At 35.2% G+C, this 26578-nt stretch overlaps 1 protein-coding gene across 1 annotated transcript in view; it reads left to right on the top strand.

The window, feature by feature from the left end:
* The first annotated feature begins 274 nt into the window (after positions 1-274).
* LOC143253387 (potassium channel subfamily K member 18-like) overlaps positions 275-26578 on the top strand; it is a 37631-nt gene continuing 11327 nt past the window's right edge. Inside the window, exon 1 of the mRNA XM_076507180.1 lies at positions 275-3446. Coding sequence (XP_076363295.1) covers positions 3020-3446 — 427 coding nt within the window. The 5' untranslated portion in view covers positions 275-3019. The remainder of the gene's footprint in view (positions 3447-26578) is intronic.

Consider the following 26578-nt stretch of genomic DNA (forward strand, 5'->3'; position numbering starts at 1 on the left):
AATGATTGGATTTTGTTTAAGGTGTACTGTTAAATGATTGGTTTTTGTTTAAGGTGTACTGTTAAATGATTGGTTTTTGTTTACGGTGTACTGTTAAATGATTAATTTTTGCTTAAGGTACACTGGCAAATGATTTAATTTTGATTAAGGTGTACTGTTAAATGATTAGTTTTTGTTTAAGGTGTATTGATAAATGATTGATTTTTGCTTAAGGTACACTGGTAAATGATTTAATTTTGATTAAGGTGTACTGTTAAATGAATGTTTGTTGTTGTTTTTTTTGCATTGACTGACTTTCAGACGTTTGATCTTAACTTACTCATAATACGTTTTGATACATTTGACCCATAGGATTTCTCAGACTCAACATTGCATAAGAATGAGAGAAAGAAATAAGCGATCCAGTTTCCTTTCTTACTGGAAGGAAGCAACATTGACTTTTTACACACGTGTGGCTTGCAATAGAATTAACTTTCAGGGGTTTCGGTTGTTCTTGTTTGTACGTTTATATATGTTCATAAAACATATACGTATAGGATAGCTCGTCTCGTCATTAATCTTAGAACCAGCATTGTTGGTTTGGAAAGCCATTAAAATAATTTCTCATGGTGGAAATATTGCACTTATCGATAAAGTTCTATTACTTTGCTTCCAGTTTTAAACAACTGCATTCTCTTGTCTGAAAAGACGTGTGTCGTCATATTGATTCATCTGTCACTTGGTAGCATCACATATAATCTGGTTGGCTCATTTTCTTTAAAGCAAAACGTGACATTTGTAGGACCGCCCCTTAGCTACAGCTGTCACCGGGCTATCTAAAGACGGCATCATTCTAACCAGGTTTTATTCCAAGCGCTACTCAGTGACACCTTACTCAAAGGAAAGCTACATTTTTTGAATGTTTAGGCAGCGCATCCAAGCTCTACAGTTTACTACGTTAACGATATAACTTCATGTAGTTGGAGTAGTCCAGTGTCGTTTTCCCCGTTTCGGATCCCTCCATGATGTAGCTCTGTTTCGTTCGGAGTCCTCAATCGTTGAGATTAGCATCCTGTTTAATGAGTGCTTGTATAAGTTAGGTTTATTTGTGTAATAGTGCAAGTTCATTATTATATTGCCGCCATATATATTTTGTGGGATTTGCCGTCTGTGTGGAACCATGGTTACTCGTATGTCACTTCTCACCACCAACGTTGCCGAATTATACATCGCAGCGGCATTATTGAAACTCAGGTGAATTCACTGAAACGTTTCCAAAACAGATTTACTGCTACTGATTTACAAAACTTTATTATTGGATCTAACATCGCTATCAGTCATTGTCTCTTTGGAATTGCTAAGGCTTTATTATTCGATTTACTACCGGTATTCGATAAAGGAGAGTGAAGTATTGTATTTACTACTGATATCTAGTTAATGATAGTGAAGTATTGTGTTTACTACCAGTATCCAGTTGAGAATAGTCGAATACTGGATTTACTACCGGTATCCAGTTAGGAATAGTGAAGTGTTGGATTTACTACTAGTATCCAGTTGACAATAGTCAACTACTAGATTTATTAGCGGTATCCATTTAATGATATTGAAGTATTGGATTTACTACCGGTATCCAGTTAAGGATAGTGAAGTACTGGACTTAACTACCGGTATCCAGTTAAGGATAGTGAAGTACTGGATTTACTACCGGTATCCATTTAATGATAGTGAAGTACTGGATTTACTACCGGTATCCATTTAATGATAGTGAAGTACTGGATTTACTACCGGTATTCAGTTAATGATAGTGAAGTATTACATTTATTACCAGTATCCAGTTAAGGAGAGTGAAGTACTGGACTAATTACCGGTATCCAGTTAAGGAGAGTGAAGTATTGGATTACTACCGGTATCCAGTTAAGGATAATGAAGTACTGGATTTACTACTGGTATCCATTTAAGGATAGTGAGGTACTGGACTTACTGCCGGTATCCAGTTAAGAATAGTAAAGTACTGGATTTACTATCGGTATCTAGTTAAGGATAGTGAAGTACTGGATTTACTATCGGTATCCAGTTAAGAATAGTAAAGTACTGGATTTACTATCGGTATCTAGTTAAGGATAGTGAAGTACTGGATTTACTATCGGTATCTAGTTAAGAATAGTAAAGTACTGGATTTACTATCGGTATCTAGTTAAGAATAGTAAAGTACTGGATTTACTATCGGTATCTAGTTAAGAATAGTAAAGTACTGGATTTATTATCGGTATCTAGTTAAGGATAGTGAAGTACAGGATTTACTACCGATATCCACTTAGGGGTAGTGAAATATTGTTGTTGGATTCGCTGTTGTGATCCTGTTGGTATTTATACAGCTTTACAAATGGGTTTATTACCTGAATATTTTTAGAGTTGTGACTGTTGCAGTTACTATCAGCTATATGTGAAACTGTTGAAGTGTTACAGCTAGTTTTTCTTCTAGCACCAAGATGATTTGCTACTAGCATCCATCAAAGATTATTGAAACTTTACAATTGGATTTATTGGCAACTTCCAGACAGTCGGAGTTACAGACGAGTATACTAGTGGATCTACTACCAACATCTGACTATAGTTTCTGTAGGTTTATTAATGAATTAGATACTGGAATGTATTTGAAGTTACCGATGTACTAAATTTCATCTGCATTCCAATAGTAGTTTCAAAGTACTGAAATACAAAAGATTAGTTATTGAGACGGGTTCACAGTTAACTGTATTCCCCTCAGTGTCGACTGCTTCACTAAGTGTTAGCTCTCGGCTTTAAAGTGAAATTACCAGTGCTTACTGAACAAACTAGTTGTTGTTAATAGATTATTGACCCTTAAGGTATCCAATGTTTGTATCTACTGTAAATAGTTCCAGAATCTCTACTGAAATCTGTTACGTTTGATAACCAACTGCTCTTTCTGTCCATCCAGTTCATAGAGTTCTTATTTCATCCGAGTTCTGCAGCATAGGTTCTGGAATCACTTTTAAGCTTGTAGAGCTAATCTAGCTACATGCTGCAAGACCTGGAAAGCCATCAAGAAGCTGCCGGTAAGACCAGATGGAAACACTGTCTTCAACTGGTTGCCGCACACATTTTCTCCGATGTAGGTATCTGTGGCCTAGCGATGAGCTATGCCATGCTGGGCGCCTTAGTGTTTGAGGCACTAGAAACTCGGCACGAGCTGGCTGAGCGAGAACACGTGCGACAACATCGGACAGACTGCATGAGGGATTTGTGGAGAATCACTAACGAGCTGAACGTATTGTATGAGGCGAACTGGACCTTAGCTGTTGGCGGAAGGCTACGAGAATTCGAAGAAACTTTAGTCAACGCGGTGAGGAATGAGGGATATGATGGACGAGAACTGGATGCTTTAGAACTACAGTGGTCTTTCCCAGGGGCGCTACTGTACTCAATAACAGTCATTACAACAATTGGTAAGTCCATGTTCTTCTACAAAAGTAAACCTTTTTATTTTTTGAGTTACGTTTTAAAAGCCCCAAAGGACATTTTATTTAACACATTCAAGATGTTTGGCCCAGTTAATACAGTGAGTTTAAGTTGGGCTGTTTTCGTCAATGTTTGTGGTTTGTTTTTCAACACTTAAATTTGAAATAACATATTTTAAACGATGTGTTATTTTTAAAAATAAAACAGCATCCAATATTGTATTTAGCATTGAGAATCTTGTGCTAAAATTTAATGCCAGACGTGATAATCTATTGACAATCTAATCATTTCAAAAAGATAAAACAGTAGCATAACTTTAACCAACATAAGAAAATGCACCAGTCGATGTTGTGTCGTATTGCAAAGTAACATAATCAACTGTAATAACAACCATTCGAAATTGTGTTTCTTCTGACACCAGTGCGGCATTAGTTCCAACCACGGGCAAATAATAACGAACAAGATTATGAGAAACAATGTGCATGTTGGAACTGCTTTTCATAAGTAATGGCAAGTGGAACATTGAAATATACGAGAGAAGGAATTCCCCGAAGACTGCGTTTATTTCACGTTGTCATTACTTTGATAAAACGCGTTCAGTTAGCTTAGTTAAAACTGTAAGGTTAGATTGCTACCATATTGATTATCCATTGATGTGATAACGTCAAGAACAGCCATTGCTCCTTTTCTAATGTGCAGAGTTTCCTCCTGGTTATTATTACTTGCGAATTGTTGGGTGAATTTATATCAAAAATGTAATATTTAAAATGAGAAGGTGAATAACGTGATGCAGTTTTGTTCAGGTATGACTGTTGTTTCGTAGATGGAGCTTTAATAATCAACCTTCTGATGTATACCTAGACAAGCCAATAAAGATCTATCTTCTAATGTATGTCTGGACGAACCAGTAATGATCCACTTTCTAATGCATACCTGGGCAATTCAATAACAGTCCATTTTATAATGTATATATGGACAAGTCAATAATGATTAAAAAATTTGTTTTTAAATAATCCCACGATGACTTATCTTCTAATGTATGTTTTTCAATTACTGTACGTTTCACTTGTACAGATTTTATCGTCACATCTTGTGCTAACTAATTTTCAAATGAATCAGTAATAATGTCCTCATTCAAGTTCATCTTCTGAAATATATTAATACATCAGTGTATGCGTGTAATGTTCTTTAAGTAGAATAACTTTGTCCATACTAAATCAGTTTTGATAATACGTCAAGTATAATTTTCACAAATTATATATCCAGAAAACGTAAGGTTATGGGTTGTTATTTTAACGTCTCACACTTGGTGGTACTATAACAACTACGTTAGGCTATGGGCTTACGGAAACAATAAATCTGGAATATGTCTCTCATTCTCCAGGTAAGTTCAAATGTCCCGTAAGATACACGAATTACAAGTTTTTTAACATCCTATCTCCAGCCCTCCCAGTAACAAGAATAGCAAATACTGAGGTAATCGGAAGACACACGAAATATACGAGATTTTTAACATCTTATCATCTGCCCTTAGCAACAGTGGTTAAAAATGTTATGTGGAGTTGCACCTGAATTTCTGACTTCAATGAGTTAAAGAAAACAAACTAAACACAATGTAAAATTGATGTAGAATGTTGTAAACTATTGGGTCCCAGAAATCATATTTAGGCACACATAGGTTCACAACGCAGATGCACCGTATTATCAATAAACTAATGAAAATTTGTAAATGATTCCAAGACGACGTGATTTACCTCTGGAAATACACACTTTGCAGCCATTTGTTACTCCCATGTTATTCCCGCTTTCCCACGAGGCTGAAATGAGCTAATAACAACTTAGACATGTCTACAACAAGATGTTTCTGCCAGCCCAACCACTGTTACCCTACACATAGGTACAATGTTTGATCAATAATGAAATCGTAACCTAAATTGCGTTAAAAGTTATATTCAGTGTTTGAGATAATAATTCTTAATGAAATGTATTTGGTAAGCCACAAGTCTTCCAATGATATTGCATTAGCTAACCCTGCAGAGAAACCATCTGCATCTTTGCAGCAAGACTCCCCTGATGAGACCAGCAAGCACAAAGACTGTTCTTGGGAATGATCTAAGAAAATGGGCATGAGTAATCAGTATTTCTGATCTACCATAAACCGGTTGGACTAAAACAGTTCTGGTCTCTTCACGATAATGAAATATTTACAGCCATTTTAGGATCATAAAGGCAATATCTTCTGAATCATGTGCCTGCTTCTACAAGGACAGCATACTTCCGTTGTAACCATATTAACATACAAGATAGCAGAGTATCAGTACTGTTACCACAGGTACAACCAACAAGAGTCAATAAACAGTATCCCACAGGAGTTATTCTAGTTACCAGAAATTACTGTGAAAAATGATGAACAGATAACACCAACTCTGTGTTCTGTTTTTCTGTACCTGGGTGGTGGTTCCAAACTTCTAAACAGAAACCAAAACAATCTGATTACAGAGGGCTCCGTTACACGGGTAACTGGTACCAGAGTTATATAGAATGGTGCTTTAGTGTCCAAAATAAAGGTGTGAGACAGCTGCATACTAATAACACAAGCATCAATGTCGTGCACTTTGCTGCCATACTCTTAAAAGATTGGTTTGAATTTCACACAAAGCTGCACTAGGGCTATCTACGCTAACCGTTCTTAATTTAGAAGGAAGGCAACTTGTCACCACCAAGGGCGAGCATGTTTGGTGCGACGGGGAATCGAACCCGTGATCCTCAGATTACGAGTCGAGCGCCCTAATCACCTGGACATGCCACCCACATCTGGAAAGATATGATACAAAAGTGTTATAACAAGAAAATATGTTCGAATCCCTGTCACACCAAATATTCTCGCCCTTTCAGCCATGTGGGGGGTATAATGTGACGGTCAATCCCACTATTCGTTGGTAAAAGAGTAGCCCAAGAGTTGGCGGTGGGTGGTAATGACTAGCTGCCTTCCTCTAGTCATACACTGCTAAATTAGGGACGACTACTTCAAATAGCCCTCGTGTAGCTTTGCTCAAAATTCACAAACAAACAAGAAAATATGTTCCAGTATGTTGGCTGAATTATTAGCTATATTCTAAAGTTTACCGGAAGTGATGTAGATTCCATAATATCGAATCGGAGCCCCAGTTAACGTATCTCGGAACTTCGCAGAGCCCTACTCTAGACGCAGAACGCTTTCGGGGACCCAGCGGAAGTACATCTAGTGTTACCGTGGTAAATCTACATTATGTGAAACTTAGCTGGATATCGTAGCGGAATATAATGTATTATTAGCATGGTGCTGATTTACTTGAAGTGTTGCTTCCCATAAAGTCATATTGCTGTGTCATATATGAATCATCTATTTCTGGTAGGGTTTTGTTTGTTTCAGTCCGCTTCTGGTTTTAGTTAGATGAACGTAAATAAACTAATGTTACTCATACGCATCAGAAGTTGTTTGTTTGGTTGGTTGGTATGAATTTTGCGCAAATCTGCACAAGGGCTATCTGCGCTAGTCGTCCCTAATTTAGCCGTGTGAGACTAGAGGGAAGGCAGCTAGTTGTCACTACCCACCGCCAACTCTTGGATTACTCTTTTACCAACGAACAGTAGAATTGATTTTTACATTATAATACCCCCACGTCTGAAAGAACGAGCATGTTCTGTGTGACGGGTGATTCGAACCCACGACCCTCGGATTACGAGTCGAGCGTCCTAACAACCTGGCGGTACAGGGTTTTCAGAAGTTGTAGTAAGGATTTTATAAGTCAGGAAGAGGATGACTAGATTCTGACGATAAGAAAAATCAAGTAGAAGAGAAGAAATGACAGACGCTTTCTCTTTTCTGTAATGGATAGTTCTGAAAAAAAAATCTATCTGAGCAGAAGCTTTTAGTGAGTTATTTATGGTTATTTCAGCTTAACATACATCAAAGCTGTTAGCGGTGAAGTCAGAATCACAAAGGTATGTAAGCCTATTTACCGACTGGGCCCATATGAACAACAACGACATTTTCCAGTAGAGTATACTAATCTGTCATACGTCAAATTTCTCTTGGGTATATTACGCTCTTTGTTACAGGGTTGTAAATAACGTATGATTCACACAGAATAGTTTAGACAAGAAATCATCAATATTGTACTTAATTCGAACTGTTACTGATGAGGTTTATTATATAAATCATATAGAGAATAATAAGTGAGTTAAGCCCTTTTTTTTTTTCTTGGTCGTTCTTTGATCTGGGTGTTGCAACAGACAAAACCTTAAAATTGCTCAACGTCACGCAATTTGGGTTTGTTTGAGTTTCGTACAAAACTACACTGAGGCTATCAGCACTAACCGTTCTTAATTTAACAAGAATGGAGACAGCTAATCAACACAGCCCACCGCAAACTTTTGGGCTACTGTTTACCAACGAACAGTGCGATTGACTGCCCCATTATAACGCGCCCACTGCTGAAAGAGCGAAAATGTTCGATGTGACAGGGATTCGAATCAACGACCCTCAGATTGCGAGTCGAACTCCTTAACCATCAGACCATTTTAAGTCTTTTTCTGTTGACGTCTGTCCATCTCTAGCGATAAGTAAAACAACAGGAATTTATCTGTATGTGACCATTGAACTGCTTTATACCTATTTAGTACTAACCTTCTTAACTTGTTTTTGTTTTCTACGAATTTCATGCTAAACTACTTGAGGGTTATTTGCACTAATCGTCCCTAATTTTGAGGAAAGACAAAGAGCTAATAAATACCACCAACTGCCAACTCTTGACACCCGTTCTTTTTTCCTTTGTTTTAATATCATTTTCTAAGTTTATGATTTACACTCACTATGAAAAATAACCATGGAAAACATTTTAATCAACGTTCTTGTTATTAAGATGATCTTCACAGCACTAAAATACGAGATTCAATTCTTTGCGGTGAACAGAAGGTAGGTAGCTTATTGTGTAGCTTTGCGCGAAAACGGCAACTTTTGGTTTAAAGTGACACACTGGCACTGTTTTACATACTCGTATTGTTAGCCAACCCAGTTGGTGTTAACCTTGAGTTTGGCATTTGAGTCATATGATCGAAAATAGTCCTAACATGGTTTCTAATTACATCGGAGAATTCATTTTATTGGTAGGACGATAAAAGCCTAGTGATGTTTCGACTGTATTCGGGTGGACAGATTAAGCACTGTTACGTATTCTAATTTCAAATAGCCTGAAACTAAGTTAATTAAATATAGTGATCTGTCAAATTTATAACATATGGCAAAAATTGACACAGTTTTCTTTCTTAACACGAATATATTTTAATATACAAATAATAATACAATTTATTATAGCAGTTATTACAAATAATGGTTTATATACAAACGTTTTACAAAATTACCAATAATACTGAGTCTTTTATCTAGTCTGGAACTGAAAATTATATCGACGGTTCACAATGAGCGAATTAATGTCGAATTGATATCCGTACAATTAACTTAACTATTTGCTAGCTGTCTCTTTACACGTGAATTTTTTTTCCGACGAAGAAATACTAACGTCCAAAGTTAATACGCAGAAGTTGAACGATTTGAAATGTTTAAAATATCTAAACGCTCTTGGTCAAATAACTGTAGTTTCCCAATTAATAAGCATTTATCACAGTTATAGCTTCCGAGGTTTATAGTATACCGACTGTAGCAAACAAACAATATAAAACTGTCTCTTGTCGCGTCGATTTGTAAACTTTAAACCAGATTCTCGAACATTCAGTTGGCAACAGTACCGGTAAACACTAGTATTTTACATACAGACGTGTAGTACATTATTGATTCTTACACTCGAAAATCTTCTGCATTTTTAGTGAATAGGCGGGAAATTTGCAATACACATTTAACAGTACAAGTTACTTGCATTTCTAAATGTATATTTAACTAAAACAAACATCAATATTAAAATAAATATACAACAGTATATCTGTCACAAGCACATATAGGAACGCAGGGCTGAAAAATAGTTATGCCGATGCACGGTTTTGTCACTAATTGCAACTAATCTGTCAATCAACTCTCAATTTAAATTATAAAAATTAACAACAAATAGCAGTAATTACATGGTTTTTCTAGGTTAGAACAATTAAAGTCCTTTAGATGCTGTTTCACGTCTAATGGCGCTTTGTGAAAAAGTTAGAGACGAGTTAAACCTTTTGAATATACTCTTTAGTCGCCCTTATTTAAGGAACGGACCCGGCATGGCCAGATGGTTAGGGAGCTCGACTCGTAATCTGAGGGTCGCAGGTTCGAATCTCCATCACACCAAAGATGCCTTTTAGCCGGGGGGAGACGTTATAATGTCACAATCAATCCCACTATTCGTTGGCAAAAGAGTAGCCCAAGAGTTGGCGGTGGGTGATGATGACTAGCTGCCTTCCCTTTAGTCTTACATCACTGAATTAAGAAAGCCTAGTGCAGATAGCTCTCTTGTAGCTTTGTGTGAAATTTAAAAACAAACAATACTAAACTTTAATACATACCGCGGAGTTGAGTACAATACATAAACCCGTTCTTATCTTATTAGTCTATATTCATATTTAGATCAAATAAACGGACATTTTATGGACATTTCTGCGTAATTCGATTGATTTTGCTTGATCTTAATCTGAACAATTCTTATATGAACCGTGTATATTGCTTGGTTATACGTCATTTAATAATCTTGTTTAATGAATATCCTTACCTGATACACATGTCTCTGGCGGTAAGACTCTCCATAGCAGCATTGCACTTTGGAATAGGTGGGAGTCTAGCATGAACCAGATATATAGATATTTAAGGATCAGAAAGCTTACTTTAAATCAGTGAACAAAAAACGTTTCTACCGTTTTGAATTTGGCCTTAATTCTTTATGCACTATCAAAGGAAGCTACGAGCAACAGTATTAAAGAAGAAGAAAAAAGCCCAACGGTCAAACACGAAAAATAAAATATGAATTAAAAATGTCCTTGTGCAATCTGTGGGGCTACTGAAAACGAGGGCCCCCGAGCGACTGCACCATTTGCACCTGCCTAAGACCGCACCTGCAGGTGGACAAACAAAGAAATAATGTCTGTGTATACTTCGAGAATCACGAAATATCCATATGAAAAAATGAAGAGGTGGAGAAAAATCGAAGGATTCACTTGCTTAATATATATAACCATAGACTTATTTGAAATATGAAACGAACCGTATAACTTAATCGTTTACTGGAGATGCTTACTGCTGTCTAGATTCATAATTGTCGAATACGCTGTTTTGTTAACACTGTATTATGTTTTAATTGTTTATTTGTTTTTGGAATATGCGCCTCTGTTAACACTGCATTATGTTCTGATTGTTTATTGGAATATGCACATCTGTTAACACTGGATTATGTTTTAATTGTTTATTGGAATATGCACCTCTATTAACACTGGATTATGTTCTAATTGTTTATTTGTTTATTGGAATATGCAGCTCTGTTAACAATGCATTATGTTCTAATTGTTTGTTTATTGGAATTATATCACTGTTAACACTGCATTATGTTCTTATTGTTTGTTTATTTGAATACGCAATTCTGCTAATATTTTGTTCGATTAATTATAAAATGCTCGACTATGCTACCACCACATTTTCTTGTTTGCCTATTTTAAGTAATTCATTATCATCGGTAGTGTGTCAGATTCCCGGGAGGTTCTTTGTCTATGTGAAGTAAACCTTAGTCAAATTTTGTCAATTTACGAATACCAACCTCATAGGACAAGAGTCAATACAATGTACTTTGGTGGAGGGATAAGGCCATGGTGTGAGTCTGTTGAATTAACATATGTATATATTGGTATTTTTGTTATTGAAAAGTTTGAATATCACAATATTGTTACGTTTTATTTTCATGCTAATATCTTGTGGTTTCTGCATCACTGTGTACATCAATGGTGATTTGTTCACAAAACATCTTAAATATCATACATATAGAATATCAAAATGTGGGCACCAAGCGGGAAATTCAGATGATACAGATACTAGTACACAAAACTGGCAAATTAATTAAAAGTGAGATTGATAGTTGCTGTGATATGCTAACATATCATGTGATTTATACCTGCTTTTATTAATATAGCAATTTTAACCTTTTTTTATTTAAACCGTTTGTATATGCTTTAGGCAAAAATGCGTGGTCCAGAAAACTGTTAAAATTGCTTTGTTATAGTTGCCTTGATGTCTTTAGTAGATAATATATATTTTGCCAATGAAGACGTTGCAGTATATCTGTGTGAAAGGGTCAATGACTGCAACATCCTTTGTTGGCCGAGTGAACTGTGTCTATACATTACAGCCAATGAATATTGAACAGGAATGGCCTTTCACGTGGTGATGCTATAGAAACAAAGGTACTAAGGTTTCCGATATCAGTACAAAGCCTTATTTTTTCAGAGTTCTATTTATCTATTGCCGTGTTCATTTCGAGAGACAGAGAGTTATAGGTCTATTCACAGATTCATAATTACAAACACCGTTTTGTTGCTATTGTTGTGTCACTGTCAGTAATAAAGTTGTTTTCTTTATAACTTTCTTCCAAATGGGTTCAATCTGTTTATTTATCCGTGATGATGAGAAACCCACTTGAAATAAAAATGTATTCTAACATTGACTGCTATGAGTATTGAAACTTTAATTAAACTAAAGTACAGAACAAAGTTTCGACCTTCTTCGGGTTAACGAACTGTGTTTGTTAACCTGAAGATGACAAGAAGGTTGACACGTTTTTCTGTACTTTATTTTAATTAAAGTTTTAATACCCACACCAGCCGTCTTTTTGAGAATACACATTTATTTCTCCGTCAAGTTTTCAAATTCAGATTACTCTAAAATTCCATATTTGATCCTGTTATTATTAAGCAGACCTAACTAATACTCGCAACGAAATCGGATTAGCCGAGAATACCACAGTGACATAAAAATCCACACCTGCAAGGAAGGAAAAATTATTTTAAGCTATAGAATATGCACGTTTAATTTAGTTTCAATCTGTGCTGCCCATGTCTTATTTTTGTGATCCATGTATACTATCTGTAATAGTTGTTGTATAGAGATCGGAACACGAGTGTGATCTTTCAGGTAAAGATCCGTTATCAAGATGCTCATCGAGTTTCAACATGCTATTCGGGAATCTAAAAATGCAGCATTTTCACCCTTTATATAGAGCTTCCCAGTAGCATAGTGGCATGTTTGCGGACTTACAACGCTAGAACCTAGGTTTCGATACCCCTGGTGAGCAGAACATAGATAGCCTATTGTGTAGCTTTCTGTTTAATTATAAACGAACAAATTTATGTAGATTAATTCCTGTCCATTACTATGTTTGTTGTGACCATCGTTTTTAATATCTTTAGTTTATTTGAAAAAGTTTACTGTAATCTCTGTAAAAAAAGACTTGTTGTGTGCTTAATCTATACAAATACTTTAAAAATAATACTGAATAAGACTATGTGGTATGCAGGCATTCCATGCATTTTATACTTGCTTATTTCATATAGATGTTTTCAAATGATTTCATTTATTCTGAACCTATGCAGTTTTTGCATAACATGTGGTGGAGAAAACCTCTTAAGGTGACTTCATTATAACTGCTTGTGCTTCTTTGTTGTTCTTTAGAGATAATACCTGCTCTGACCGTGGGGATTTATTGTTGTACCACTGCATGCTGTGCAAAACGTTCAATGACAGCATAGTCCTTCACTGGTAAGGTAATGACATCTAGATGTTACAACTGAAAGCAACTTGTCACTCTGGACCAGGAACTGACTACTTGTCTGAGTGTCAGAGTCCCTGAGTGTGCCTACTTCTCCATATTTATAATATAGGTGGTATTTCACGAGGCTTTGGCCAAGATCACAGGTCCCCGTGAATGAAACAAAGCAGATCTCACCTCCATGTTAAAGGTAAAGTAAAGGAAGAAACTGGTCATTTTCTGAAACATATAACTGCTTGGAATGGCTGGACTTTTGAGCAGGCAGTCCATTGCCTGATCCTACGTTTACATAGTCCATCTCTGGATTACATTAAATATGTAAGGTGCTGAATTGTGTCGCCGATTCGACCCAGTGAAAAGTCGAATAATCAATAAGGCCAAAGTCAAGGCCTGAAAGAAGGATGACACCAAGTTTGTTCTTAAGGAAAGAAAGCCAGTTAATCAATTTATGAATCCAGTAGAAGGTGGCTAACTACCCATTGTTCTAATACAGGTACGCAATGCTGTCATTTTGCCTGTGATTGAGTAAATATTGCAGTTTCATCTTATATAACACATTATGTCTAATCTGTTTATTTCATAACTTGATCTTAGTTTAGTTTAAGTTTACCTCGTAATTTATCTTGTCAATCTGCCTCGTTTATAGGGTTTATTACCAGTATGTTCCAAGTGTTACATCATCTTCAGTAACTTTGCATTCAAATCTGTTAGTACAACACTCACTATAAAAAAATCAATAAAACCACTCGATTTAATCACGTTTTTTTACGTTTGTTTGTTTTAGCGCACAGCGACACGTTAGGATATATATATATATCTGCGTTCTGTCCAGTCAATGCAGAGATTGTTTTTATTTGTAATTAAGCACAAAGCTAAACAATGGCCTGTCTGTGCTCTGATCGTCACAACTGTCGGAGCTTGGTTTCTAACGTTGAAGGTCCGCAGACATGCCACTGTGCCGATGGAGGAGGGCTCTCCGCGATAATCGAACCCCATATTTTAGCATTGCAATTCCATAAACCTCCCGCCGGACAATCGGCAGACCGTTTTCTATGTAAAATACATAGCTAATCGAGTAATAATTAAAGGAATTAATTACCCTGTCCACAGTTATTTTTGTTTATAACTTTTTTGTCGTCTTCGTTATTAAGAGTCACGTAACTGACAGTGTCACTCACCTACAATTAACTCGATACACAAATATTTTATAAAAATGTGTTTTGAAAGCACATGAAAAAGTAAAATAACTTCACCAGTTTACTTTGGAATACATTGTTTGAAGGGTTTGTACATTAAAAAGGATACTTTAGTGTTGTTTTTATTTGATTTCAGCGCCACCTATCGGTGAGTCAATTTCTTATCTTATTCTGTTAATATGTATAGACAGAGAGTTAATCGCTCCTTCTGCACAAGAATTATTTACATATGCCTAATTCCTGACTATTCGAGAGAGCAATACGTGAAGAATCCACAATCAGAATATTTAGAACTACAGCCAGTCACCGAAAACTGCTATCTAGCTAATCCATCTTCACTAAATGATGTGGTTTAAACCTAACCTACATCTGAACAAATATCGAATGGTTATATCACATTTATTTGTAATGGTTTAAAATGAACACCCCACTACAATCAGGGTTCAACAAGAAGGAGAAAGTAATTTATTCACAGTAAAAACACTTAGAAATAAATTCAACGCTTCCAAAAACACAATTAATAAACAAGTGTTTGGCCAGTACTTCACACTAATATTAACAAACAATTTATAATAAATATTAGTTAATCAATAATAATATAACCGGGAAAACTAATTTATTTATTTTTTCTCCTTCTTTACTTTGGAAAGCAGTCACTTTCACACAACTGTCTGTGAACGGTGATATAAATGTGAGACGTTGGGGGCTTCAACATCCACATCTCGCTCTCCTAATTCCTGTTTCTGTTCTCTTCCTTATTTTATTACTTAATTATTCCTCATGTGAGACTAACAAACGAAGGTTAAGACTGATAGACAATGTATCCCTACCAATGAGGGTCCTACTTTCACAGTCACCTCCAAAACCTAGGGTTCATTTTATATCGCAAATTGTAGCCTGTACTCTGTGGAACCTTTCGATTAATGCAGCATTTTTTTTATTTTTGTTTGGGCTTGTTTTTGTTTATAACAAATTATCATTAGTTAGAGGTTTCGATTTGCCGTTTCTAACGCAGTCCTTTCTTTTTGGGCCCGGCATGGCCAAGCATGTTAAGGCGTTCGACTCGTAATCCGAGGGTCGCGGGTTCGAATCACGGTCGAACCAAAATATGCTCGCCCTTTCAGCCGTGGGGGCGTTATAATGTAACGGTCAATCCCACTATTCGTTGGTAAAAGAGTAGCCCAAGAGTTGGCGGTGGGTGGTGATGACTAGCTGCCTTCCCTCTAGTCTTACACTGCTACATAAGGGACGGCTAGCACAGATAGCCCTCGAGTAGCTTTGCGTGAAATTCAAAAAAACAAAAACAAAGAAACCTTTTCTTTATTTTACTTGACTGTTCCGTATTAATATTCTATGTGTATATGTGTGTGTATAGCAGGGACAAAATTCCAAAAACACCTTTCGTATCAATCACGAGTAACAAACAGCAATAACTATCTCGTGACTCTCTCTTAGTGAGGCTTATAGCAAGGTATTTATTTATTCACAGAGTAGGTCACGAAAGTACAACCTCATGTAATCATAAATGTACGTACTGTTCTGCTACAGTAATAGTATCTAAACGTAACCGCTATGAAAGTTGATGTCAGTTTCATCATACACACATATTTGTACTCAAAGTACAAAGGATTCTGTAGAAGGTGCATTGACGTTTCAATGCAACTAAAAATTCGTAGATAAAACTAATGAGAGAAAGATATAATAAATGAACCATAACATTACCATAAGCAGAAAAAGTAGAATTAGGTATCTCACAGACTGTTAACTTCAAGCCTTTATCTCTAAGCATTTTTATTTTTATTTTAAACAATGTGTTGATTATTCTCTTAAAGATGAAACAGTTTTTTAACACTGAGGAACTTTTGTTTGTTTGATGTTAAGCCTAAAGCTACAGAGTGGACTAACTTTTCTGTACCAACCACGGGTATCAAAATCTGCTTTTTAGCATTATAAGCTTGTCATTAGGAAGCTAAAAGACAAATGCTTAATTACTGATTTACTTCTAGACATACTTCTGGCGCTTAGTTAACGTAGTTTTAGTTTAGAAGGAAGATTATATCATGAACTTTAAAAATTGCGTATCTTGTTTCAAGGACAAAACTAATGCTACACATCTAAGACTTGTTCTTATAACAAGAAAACTGATTTATGTTTACTAAAAAAATTATATCACATTCTAAATAGAACCTAATGTAATTAATATACTATATTTAAGTGTTTTTGCCCCTATAAGCACTCCTTAAAATAATAATAATAAAATGATTGATTAGATAAAAGAGAGATAATATAAGTAATCTATATAGGTAGTACACTTGCGTTTGTCTGTCCAGAACATTTCTCGAAGATTTCTCGATCAAATGCTACAACTCTCATATTGCTAAAAAAGCCTTTGTCCGAAGGTTCCGGATTGCATATTGGGTTTTTCCGTTCAGAATCATCTGACCTGATTTTTGCTTAGTCATAAGATTTCAACTTTATTTGCTAAGTATTTCACTCAGAACACAACGCGTAACCCTCATGTAATTTCTTTAAATGATGAACACAACGCTGAATACAGTTTTTATGGGCTTTTTCAACTTACGTAGGTTTAAAATACGCATGCGCAGTTTGTTCAAAACCATATACTTAATAATTCGTGATGACGCAACTAAACAAAATACTACTAAAAATGAAAAAAGCCAACACACATTCAAAAACACTTTATTTCTACCTACACAAGACCGACTCACGCACACCACAAATATACGGCACCCCCAAAACACATATGCTTATCACTTTGTAACACACGTTCAGACGTTTCTGCATAATCAGCTTGGTTTGCCTTTATTTAAGCTTACATTTACTACACAATAATTTAGTTTCGGATCGCTTAAAAAAACTGTTGTAAACATCTCTTTAGCTACGTTTTTTATTCGCTTTTGTAAGTTTCTTTGTTTCAGCTCATACAACCGTAGCCTACACTGAACGCTAATAACTGTTTTATACTCTGTACACTACTTTTATCTGTTTTTAAGTGTAGTTTTTTTAAATAAAGTTACATCGCGACTTCTAATCTGAGGATCGTGGATTCTAATCCCCATCCCACCTCGTGTAGTTTTGCGCGAAATTCAAAAACAAACAAATAAACAGCCTGTAAGAAAGCATAGCTTAAATGGCGCGCGCAAAAATGATAGAATAAGTAAACATCAAGCAAGGGCATGAAAACTAACGCAGATGCTTGAAGAGTCGTGGCTAATAAATATAAATATTATAAGGATTGTCATTCGTTGGCAACAGTTAAAACTATATACACTGCCATAGTGATATTCTCCAGAAGAAGAAGAAGGTACAGTGTGTGAAGAAAATGCTATGGTTTGGTCTGTACTTGCCGTCCCTAATTTAGCAGTGTAAGACTAGAGGAAAGGCAGCTAGTCAATGTGTTTGGTGTGACGGAGATTTGAACCTGCGATCCTCAGATTATGAGTTGAGTGCCTTAACCACCTGGTCATGCCGGGCCTTAAAAAATGCTATGACTACCGCACTACGTTATTAGAATGTTATGTCGTGTAATTCACTGTATATATTACCTCCCACAATATTATACAAACACCTGTCGGTTATATATGTAAATCATCAAATGTTGACTGTGGAAAATATTGTTGTTGTATTCCCGAACTGTGAGATAATTTATTCAACACATTTTTGACCAGTAAAGGGTTAACTGAGTTTACAATTTGCATAACTTTCACAATATCCCTGTCCATTCAACTTCAAGTACAATAGTCCAACCCACGTTGTCGTAATTTCTTAAATATACAAACCAGATTTTAATTGATATTAACATGGAACATTAGGGTAAGTTATTATGTTATAAACTAAATGTGACACCGATTCAACTTAAAGTGTTATGTCATTGTGAAAGTCGTGAGAGGGACATAAGGTTACATTTCAGGTGATTTGAGGCCCCAGATGGCTAGGTGGTTAGGGCGCTCGACCGTAATCTGAGGGTCGCGGGTTCGAAGCTCCGTCACACTAAACATGCTCACCCTTTCAGCCGTGTGGAGAGGGGGTTATAAAGTTACGGTCAATCCCACTATTCGTTCATAAAAGAATAATCTTCGTGTAGCTTTGCGCGAAATCCAAAACCAAACCAATCCACGTGATTTGACTTCTTCATAAAATGTTCTCTTTGAGATTTGATCGACCACCATGAAAATACCAAATAACTCTTAAGTTAACCATTGTTGTTGTTTATAGAACAACTGAAGATTGTAACTAAAACTACATTTGTCTTTCCTGAATAGTTTATAGTTTGTAACACTTTATATCTTTTCTTATGGTTAATATTTTTGTTTTATTTCCTTTTTGAGTCGTGTATAACAGAAACACTCGGCGAGTGATCAACCAAATGTATCTCATTTAATTACATAAGTCGGGTGCTTGCGCACGGAATTTGCACGTGTTTGGTATCAGTCCTCGGTGAAATTTAAGCCTTAAACGTTTACAGTTATGCTTCTTGAGCACTGAATGTTTTATCTATTTAAAAATGCACCTAAGAACAGAAAATAACAAACAACAAGTTAAAAATATCCTTTAACAACTACAATTTAATTTGATTTCTGTCTATTGCATAAGCGCCTTACAAAATCCGTGAAATACTCCATCAGGACAGTTCCATAGAAATGTTCAAATTAGGCTACGACATTTACGCCATAGCGGAACAATATAGTCTTCAATAACCGCATCACTTGACATTATTTTACACAGGATTAGAGTAAGTTAATCTAAGAGAGATAATATAGGATAGGTACGAACATATGTATATCTATATCTATGTATACATTTGTTCATACCTATACTGTATTATTTCTCCAAATGTAATCACTACTGGATGAACACTTTCAAATAATGTTCCTGAAAAGCCACAACAGCTCATTAGCTGTGATATTGGTGCCTTAACTGATGAGAGCGTATCAGCTGAGAACCATGAGCTAACTTTTGGAGTTGGATCTCGACAATACCTTAAATATATATATATATATTTAAGTTCTCTTCTGAAACATTTGCTGCAAAATGATACAATAAACATGACTGACTATTTTGGAATAATATTACACAAACTTTATCCTGTTTCCCTGTAAACGTCTTGCCAGGACTCCAGTTACATCACAACCTAAACTTGTAATTACTAAAGGATGGCCACTATCAAGAATCTGGAACAAACTTTATGATAGGCCAGGAAAGAAACGTTCATCACAAGAAATGCTATACTGAGTGGTATGATCTTGAGAAACATTTTGGACTAAAGTTCTGTGTTGATTTGTAGCTTCAGAAGAATAGTCTTTCAAGAGCAGCCAAATGTAACGATATCTTAAAAAGCATTATGAATGTGTCCTTTTCTTGGAGAGGGAGGTCTAGCCTTTCATGGATCATCACAAACGACTGGTCCACCTGATAACGATAATGTTTAGGAATATTTGGGTTTCTCAGCCATTATGATCTAGTTCTAAGGAAGCATGTAGAGGGTGTTGTTGAATCTCAGTGAACAGGTTACCGTTTTCAAGCTCACCACTTGTCAGGTGAGTCCCAGAATGATCCATAGCAACCTGTGATCATCATATACATAACATTGTTTTACAGGAAATGCCTGCAGCAAAATACTTTACTATCATAGTAGATGCAACATTCGATTTATCTCATCAAAAGCAGACAACTTTTATCATGAATTACGAATCCATGTCGTCAGAGTATTATTCCTTTGTCATTCGAGAAGGGTTTCTAAAATTTATTGATTGCAATAAGAAGACCGGAGCTGATATCTTTAATGTAATACTTGATTGCTTAGCTGATCGTGAAATACTGCAGAGTCCAATGATATTATAAGTGGTTTAATATGGCTGGTGAGATAATGGTGCTCAACCTCTGTAAGTAAAAGTTAATTACCTTGTTAAATTCTCATCATGTGCTTCTAATAGTCTCAATCTTTGTGGAACACATACAGAAAGTTGCACAGAAGTTCAGACATTGTTTGAACAGTTTAAAAGTTTTACAGTATATTCAGTTGTAGCCCACACAGCAAGGGAGTAGCCCTCTCGCAAAAATAGGTAGTTATGTTTACGGAATTTCGAAAACACAACAGTCAGAAACAGTAAGCAATGTCAGACCCTTTGCTGATTATCTTCCTGGTACTCTAGATGCACTACCAGAAATTCTTCATCTCTATCTGACATCTCAAATAAAAACTGAAGTCAAGAGCAATCATTTTCTTGCATCTTGATGGCTGTAATCTGTTTAAAAGGTATTTGTGCTCATTGATCAGTGGAATCAGTTACTACAGGCTCGCGAAGCTACCATTAATATTGAAGTGGACAACCTTGAGAGTATGTTGATTGATATAAAAACACCGCGTGAACATTGGAACTCACTCAATTCTTTATGAAGCTAAATTAGTTGCAATTAATATGAATATTCTGCCAAAACTACTGCAAAACAGAAAACGGTTTCCAAGTATTTTCATGATGACAATAAAGATGACATCTTGTCCAATTATGAATATAAAGAGCCTGTAGAGGAGACACACTTCAAATGAAACACATTTTATAAAATCATAGTGAGCCCTTATTGCTGGGCTCACTACAAAATATAGATCAGAAGTGGATATTAGTCAGGGTTTTTATTTTTCGTTGCAATATCTAATTATATCATGAAATAATCTACATCCAAAAACTAGGGAGTTCGAGCCGAATTTAAGTATGATGTGTCAGAATACTTAGTGAAAAAATAAAACATCTAAAGACCACACACAAAGGTACCTTTGATTACATATATACTGCATCAAATTCATTGGATCTTCTGAACAAAGCGCACAGATTCAAGCTACATCCACTTTTCCCTAATATTTCCGTAGCCTTTCGCATTTTCTGCACAGTTGCGGAAGGGGAAATATCTTTTAGCAATCTGAAACTGATAAAAAATATTAATATTCAAGCCAATATTGTTCAAGACCATCAGGCATACCTAAAAAACCTTGAAAGTGAAAACCAGTTAACGTATACTTTGGATTTCAGTAGAATCATTGATCACTTTGCTAGATAGAAAGCAAGGAAAGTTCACTTCTATAGTTATCTGGCCTGATGATAATAAACCCATTTATGTATAAAAATATTAGAAAACTATAAACCTAGTTTGTATTAAACTTGTTCTTTCTTATTTTGCTATTAAATAGCCGAAACGTTTAAGTGCAACTAAGTATTGTTTTCATATTTTCATCGTATTAATAAAACAAACATGAGAATCCTTGTACGAGCGTTGCTTTTCTTCTATCTTTATTAACTGTACTCATTTATTTAATAAAACTCTATAATCAGTAGCATTTGTGATTTCCTTTTAGGCAGCGATATGTTCATGTCTTAGTGCATTTGGCAGTTGTATAGTGATGAAATAAATTATTGATTCCTCAAAACATTTTAGGTCATTCTCATTTGATTAATTTGTTAAAATGTTATTAACAGCGACTTGGACATATTTTCAGTTTATTTGTTATATATGTAGTGAATGAAAAACACACATAATAAAACATTTATTAAACATACATTATATTATAAAACAAGCCTAAAGCTTCATGATTATTCATAAGATGCTGTATTTAACTAATCTAAACTAGCAAGTAACAAATCCCACTTACAATGATCTTGCAAATCCTCAAAATATGTTATCCAACTGTAGAATATATAAGAAAAACACAATAGGTTACTAAGATAATATGCCATGGTAAATCTATCAAGATGGTAATTAATAGTGCATGATTTTAATCCAAGATTAGATAGATTATTCTATTAAAGAATCACAAATTTCAGCTTTTTAACAGTTTGCACATACGTTTCTGGATCCGAGGAAGGGCGGACCGTGGTAGCTCTTGGCGGTCCTGACGCCCCCTGCATGATTTCCAAGATAAAACATTAATAAACCCCTCTTTACCACGCTTATTGTTATGATTTATAAAACTAAAAATCTGGCTTGGTTTGAATTTCGCGCAAAGCTACACAAGGGCTATCTGCGCTACCCGTCCCTCATTTAGCAGTGTAAGACTAGAAGGAAGGCAGCTAGTCATCATCACTCACCGCCAACTGTTGGGCTACTCTTTTACCAACGAATAGTGAGATTGAGCGTAACGTTATAACGCCCCCACGGCTGAAATGGCAAGTATGTTTGGTGCGACGGGGACTAGAAATCTGACTTCGACTTTTTTATCATTGCCAAAACATTTCCAAGAAACGGAAGTTCTGTCCCATCTGCATCATTCTACGACTTTCCCGCCTTGCTTCATAGAATACATGGAGGTAAGATCTGTTTCTTTATTAGCGCATCTTTTTTTTAAGAATTATTTAAGCACCTCTTGCATTTTTTTTAAATGGAGGAATACGATATTTTATAATTATAACTGTAGACTTCGTGCCATAAATGGACATAAATAAATGTTACTGCTGTAGATACAAATCAGCTGGTAGAAAAGTAGAAAGTAATATTAAAATAAAAGTGTTTTGTTAAACAAAATATTAAACTGACCATCTTCAATTACAAGAAAACTCACGAATTTCGAGTTTCGGGTCAGGATACAAATAGCAGTTCAACTATTCCATAATTATTTTTAAACTGATCGACATTTCAACGTTAAAGTTCATTAAATTTGTAAAGTGTTTTTTTTTTTTTTAATTCATAAATAACTTTGAATTATTACGTTAAGATGACTTTGTATTTGTGTCCTGTGATTGTTTTTATAACCCGTAACAAAAGTTGAATTGTGGCGTAAATTAACTTTTAATTGTTGGTTTTGTTTGTTATTAAGCACAAAGTTACACAAAGGACTGTCTGTACTCTGTCCACCACAGGTATCAAAAACGGTTTCTAGCGCGCACGCATACCACTGCACCGCCTTTATTTTGGAACCTTTATTAGTTTTTAATTGATTCGACCACAAGTATTTGTATAACAAAACAGTGAAGTATGGTTCCATCTGTTTCAAAATAGTTCAGAATCTACTTACTAAATACATCCCTGGACAAAAATTGTATTCTTTATGTGTATCTTGCATCTTGTCGATACATGTTGATTTCGAATATGTGATCACAGTGATATAGGGGTATATCTGCAATCTTACAACGCTAGAAACTGGGTTTTGACACCTGTGGGGGGGGGGAGCAAATCATAGATATCCCATTGTGTAGATTCGTGCTTAACTTCAAACAAACACTATTAAAAGGCGTGCTATAATTTAAGATCATATTTAATATGTTTTGTCTTTGACGGCATCTAGTAATGAAAAGAATGTTTATATTTGCAAAACTTAGTTCCAAATATATGTTAAATGTTTTGGTAAGTGATAAATGCACAATACGTAAACAGCACAATCAATTATATTTGTCATAAGAAGTAATGTTAGGCCTAATAAAAATGTCACAATGTCTTACGACAAGCCCCCGCTAGTACAGCGGTATGTCTCCGGATTTACAACGCTAAAATCAGGGGTTTAATTCCCCTCGGTGGGCTGAGCAGATAGCCCTTTGTGGCTTCGCTATAAGAAAAACACACACACAGTCTTACGACAAATATAATTAATTGTATTATGCTTTGTTAGCTTTTAAAAAACGTTCACATAATAACAGTCGTTGTCGTAAACAATAAATATAACTTTCAGTATTATTCCTATATGCCATAATCTATGGTTTAAAAGTCACAAAATTTCTTAGTGTTATCAGATAAAGAGTTAGCGAGTTCAACTTTTAAACCTATCATTAATACTTATAGTCGCACCTTTAGGCCTACTGGACATTTCTTACTCTATATTCTGTTTCTATATCAACGCATAAGTACCTACCACCTCCGATTACAATACAATGCTAGAGATGTGGACGTCCAGTATTCCTATAACTATGATTTACATCCTTATAATTTAAGGTTGTAGTATATATTCGACATACATATAAATACACATCTGTCATTAACGTAAAGAAACGTTTCTTTGTTGTTAAGCATAAAGCTGCACCAGGAGTTATGTGTGTGTTTTATTATAGCAAAACCACATCTGGCTATCTATTGTGTCCACCGAGGAGAATCTAACCCCTAATGTGAGGGTTGTGAACCCGAAGGCTTACTGCTGTCCAACCGGAGGATGGGGTATCTGTACTTCCCAAAGAGACAAATGTTGAAAACCGAATTTAGTGTCACAGACCTTTACAGTTACGACTGAGCAAAGCGGAAAGTAAAAGTCAAAATAAGCATTGTGTTATTAATAAACACAATTCATTAAAAACCAGGAGTCAGAAAGAGTTGTGTTATTAATAAATATAATTCATAAAAAAAAGTTGACACTTACTAATTAAACATTGCTGATTTTACACAAAATGCCCAGAAGCTAAAATGAGCTAATAACAATAATAAACTTCGGTACTACATGTTTTTGAGTACAATTAACCAAAATTCACGGTCTTACCACGCGTGACTCTGAGTACACTTTATTCTTGATGGAAGTTGTTAGGCAATGGTAGGCAATTTTCTCTTGAATTTTTTTTTCAAAGGGAAATTATTTATAGAAGGATTTTTGAAATGCGACACTTAGCAGACGAAAGGAGCAGTGAAAGTGTGTCAAGGTTTTCCGTAGAGCCAACAACTTTCTTCAGAAAGTCAACAGTCTCTGTAAAATTATCCCTAGTCTGAATTCTCTTAAACAGGATATCTACATTTCAGTGAGAGATCTTTGTGTATAATTAAATGTTAAATCGTCTCAATAGAAGATATTCCATTAATTATAAATCCCTAATTACTTATTAAAAGTTTGTGAGAAACTGAAAAGAACGTTAAATTCTAGGTTTAAAGAATGTTTACATTATTTGAAACTGAACAGTAACCTGTTTTATGAAATATGAAAATCTTTAGCTAAAAACGAAAGCATATCAATAATTATTTGGTTTCATAAACTACTGAAAACAGTAAATGAATTCTACTAAATGACAAATAACAGATGTAGTTCGAGAGCGCGTTTAACTTTTGCTCTATCGTCTAAACTAGCACTTAAAACCGTAATAGAAAAATAGCATAGCACTGTAAGAGAACGTTCCTATCTATCTATCTAGGTGTTTGGGTATATATATTTGTATACCCAGTAGGGTCAGGTACACTAGACCTCTTCCTCCTTCCATTACTTTGTTGGAGTGGCCTGATTAATGTATTTCGAGTAAATACTGAATGGCTGGAGTAATATCATAACTTTAGTCTGGTCCTTTTCAGGACAATGTCCATTTATATTGTTCTTTCTTTTTTAAAATTTTATTATTATTTTAATAAGTCTAGAACTAGGTGGCCTGTTTTATTTTAGTTCTATTTCATTATTACTATTATTATTTTAAATAATTTTATCTTAATGATGTGATGTACAAATTTAACGGGGAGAGGTGTTTAGGTCTCTCTTCATCATATATGTAATATCTGTCTAGTTCGCATAACAACTCATTGTTTCGCCAATTTTTATCAAAATATTTTATTGTACTATGTAGAAGTCTATCTGGTATTGTTTGTGTATTTGAGCAATTGTGCATGAACTTTGATGAAGTGGTTTAAGGTACTCTGTATGCTGATGTAATTAGTGTATTCTGTAATGCTTGGAGTTTGGTTTGTATTTGTTTTACACTTACATTGATCCATGCAGGAGCTGCATAGTCTATTACAGGTCTAATGTATGTCATGTATATTTTAATGATGTTTTCTAGTGTTATTCCGTAGATTTTACCAGTTAGACTCCTAGCATAGTTTATTCTTCGCCAAATTTTAGTTATGTTATTTACATGTTTTATCCATGCAAATTTTGAATCATATGTTAACCCTAAAAATTTTGTAGATGTAGCAGTTTGGAGAAGCTTTCCGTTCATGTAGATTTGGGGTTGAGCTTTTTGATGTTTCGTAAATTTTGAAAATATTACTAATTGCGTCTTCGCTGTATATATTTTAATTCTATATTTTTCGCAATATTCACATAATCTATTTAGTTGTGGTTGTAAGTTAGTGGCTGCTATTTCTGGTGTAGGGGAATTTTTCCAGATTGCTACATCATCAGCGAACTGTGACGCACATCCATGGTTTGGGTCTTTAAGTGGCATATTATTTACATACATGATGAAG

This window comes from Tachypleus tridentatus, chromosome 6 (genome assembly GCF_004210375.1).
Source record: "Tachypleus tridentatus isolate NWPU-2018 chromosome 6, ASM421037v1, whole genome shotgun sequence".
Lineage (NCBI taxonomy): Eukaryota > Metazoa > Arthropoda > Merostomata > Xiphosura > Limulidae > Tachypleus > Tachypleus tridentatus.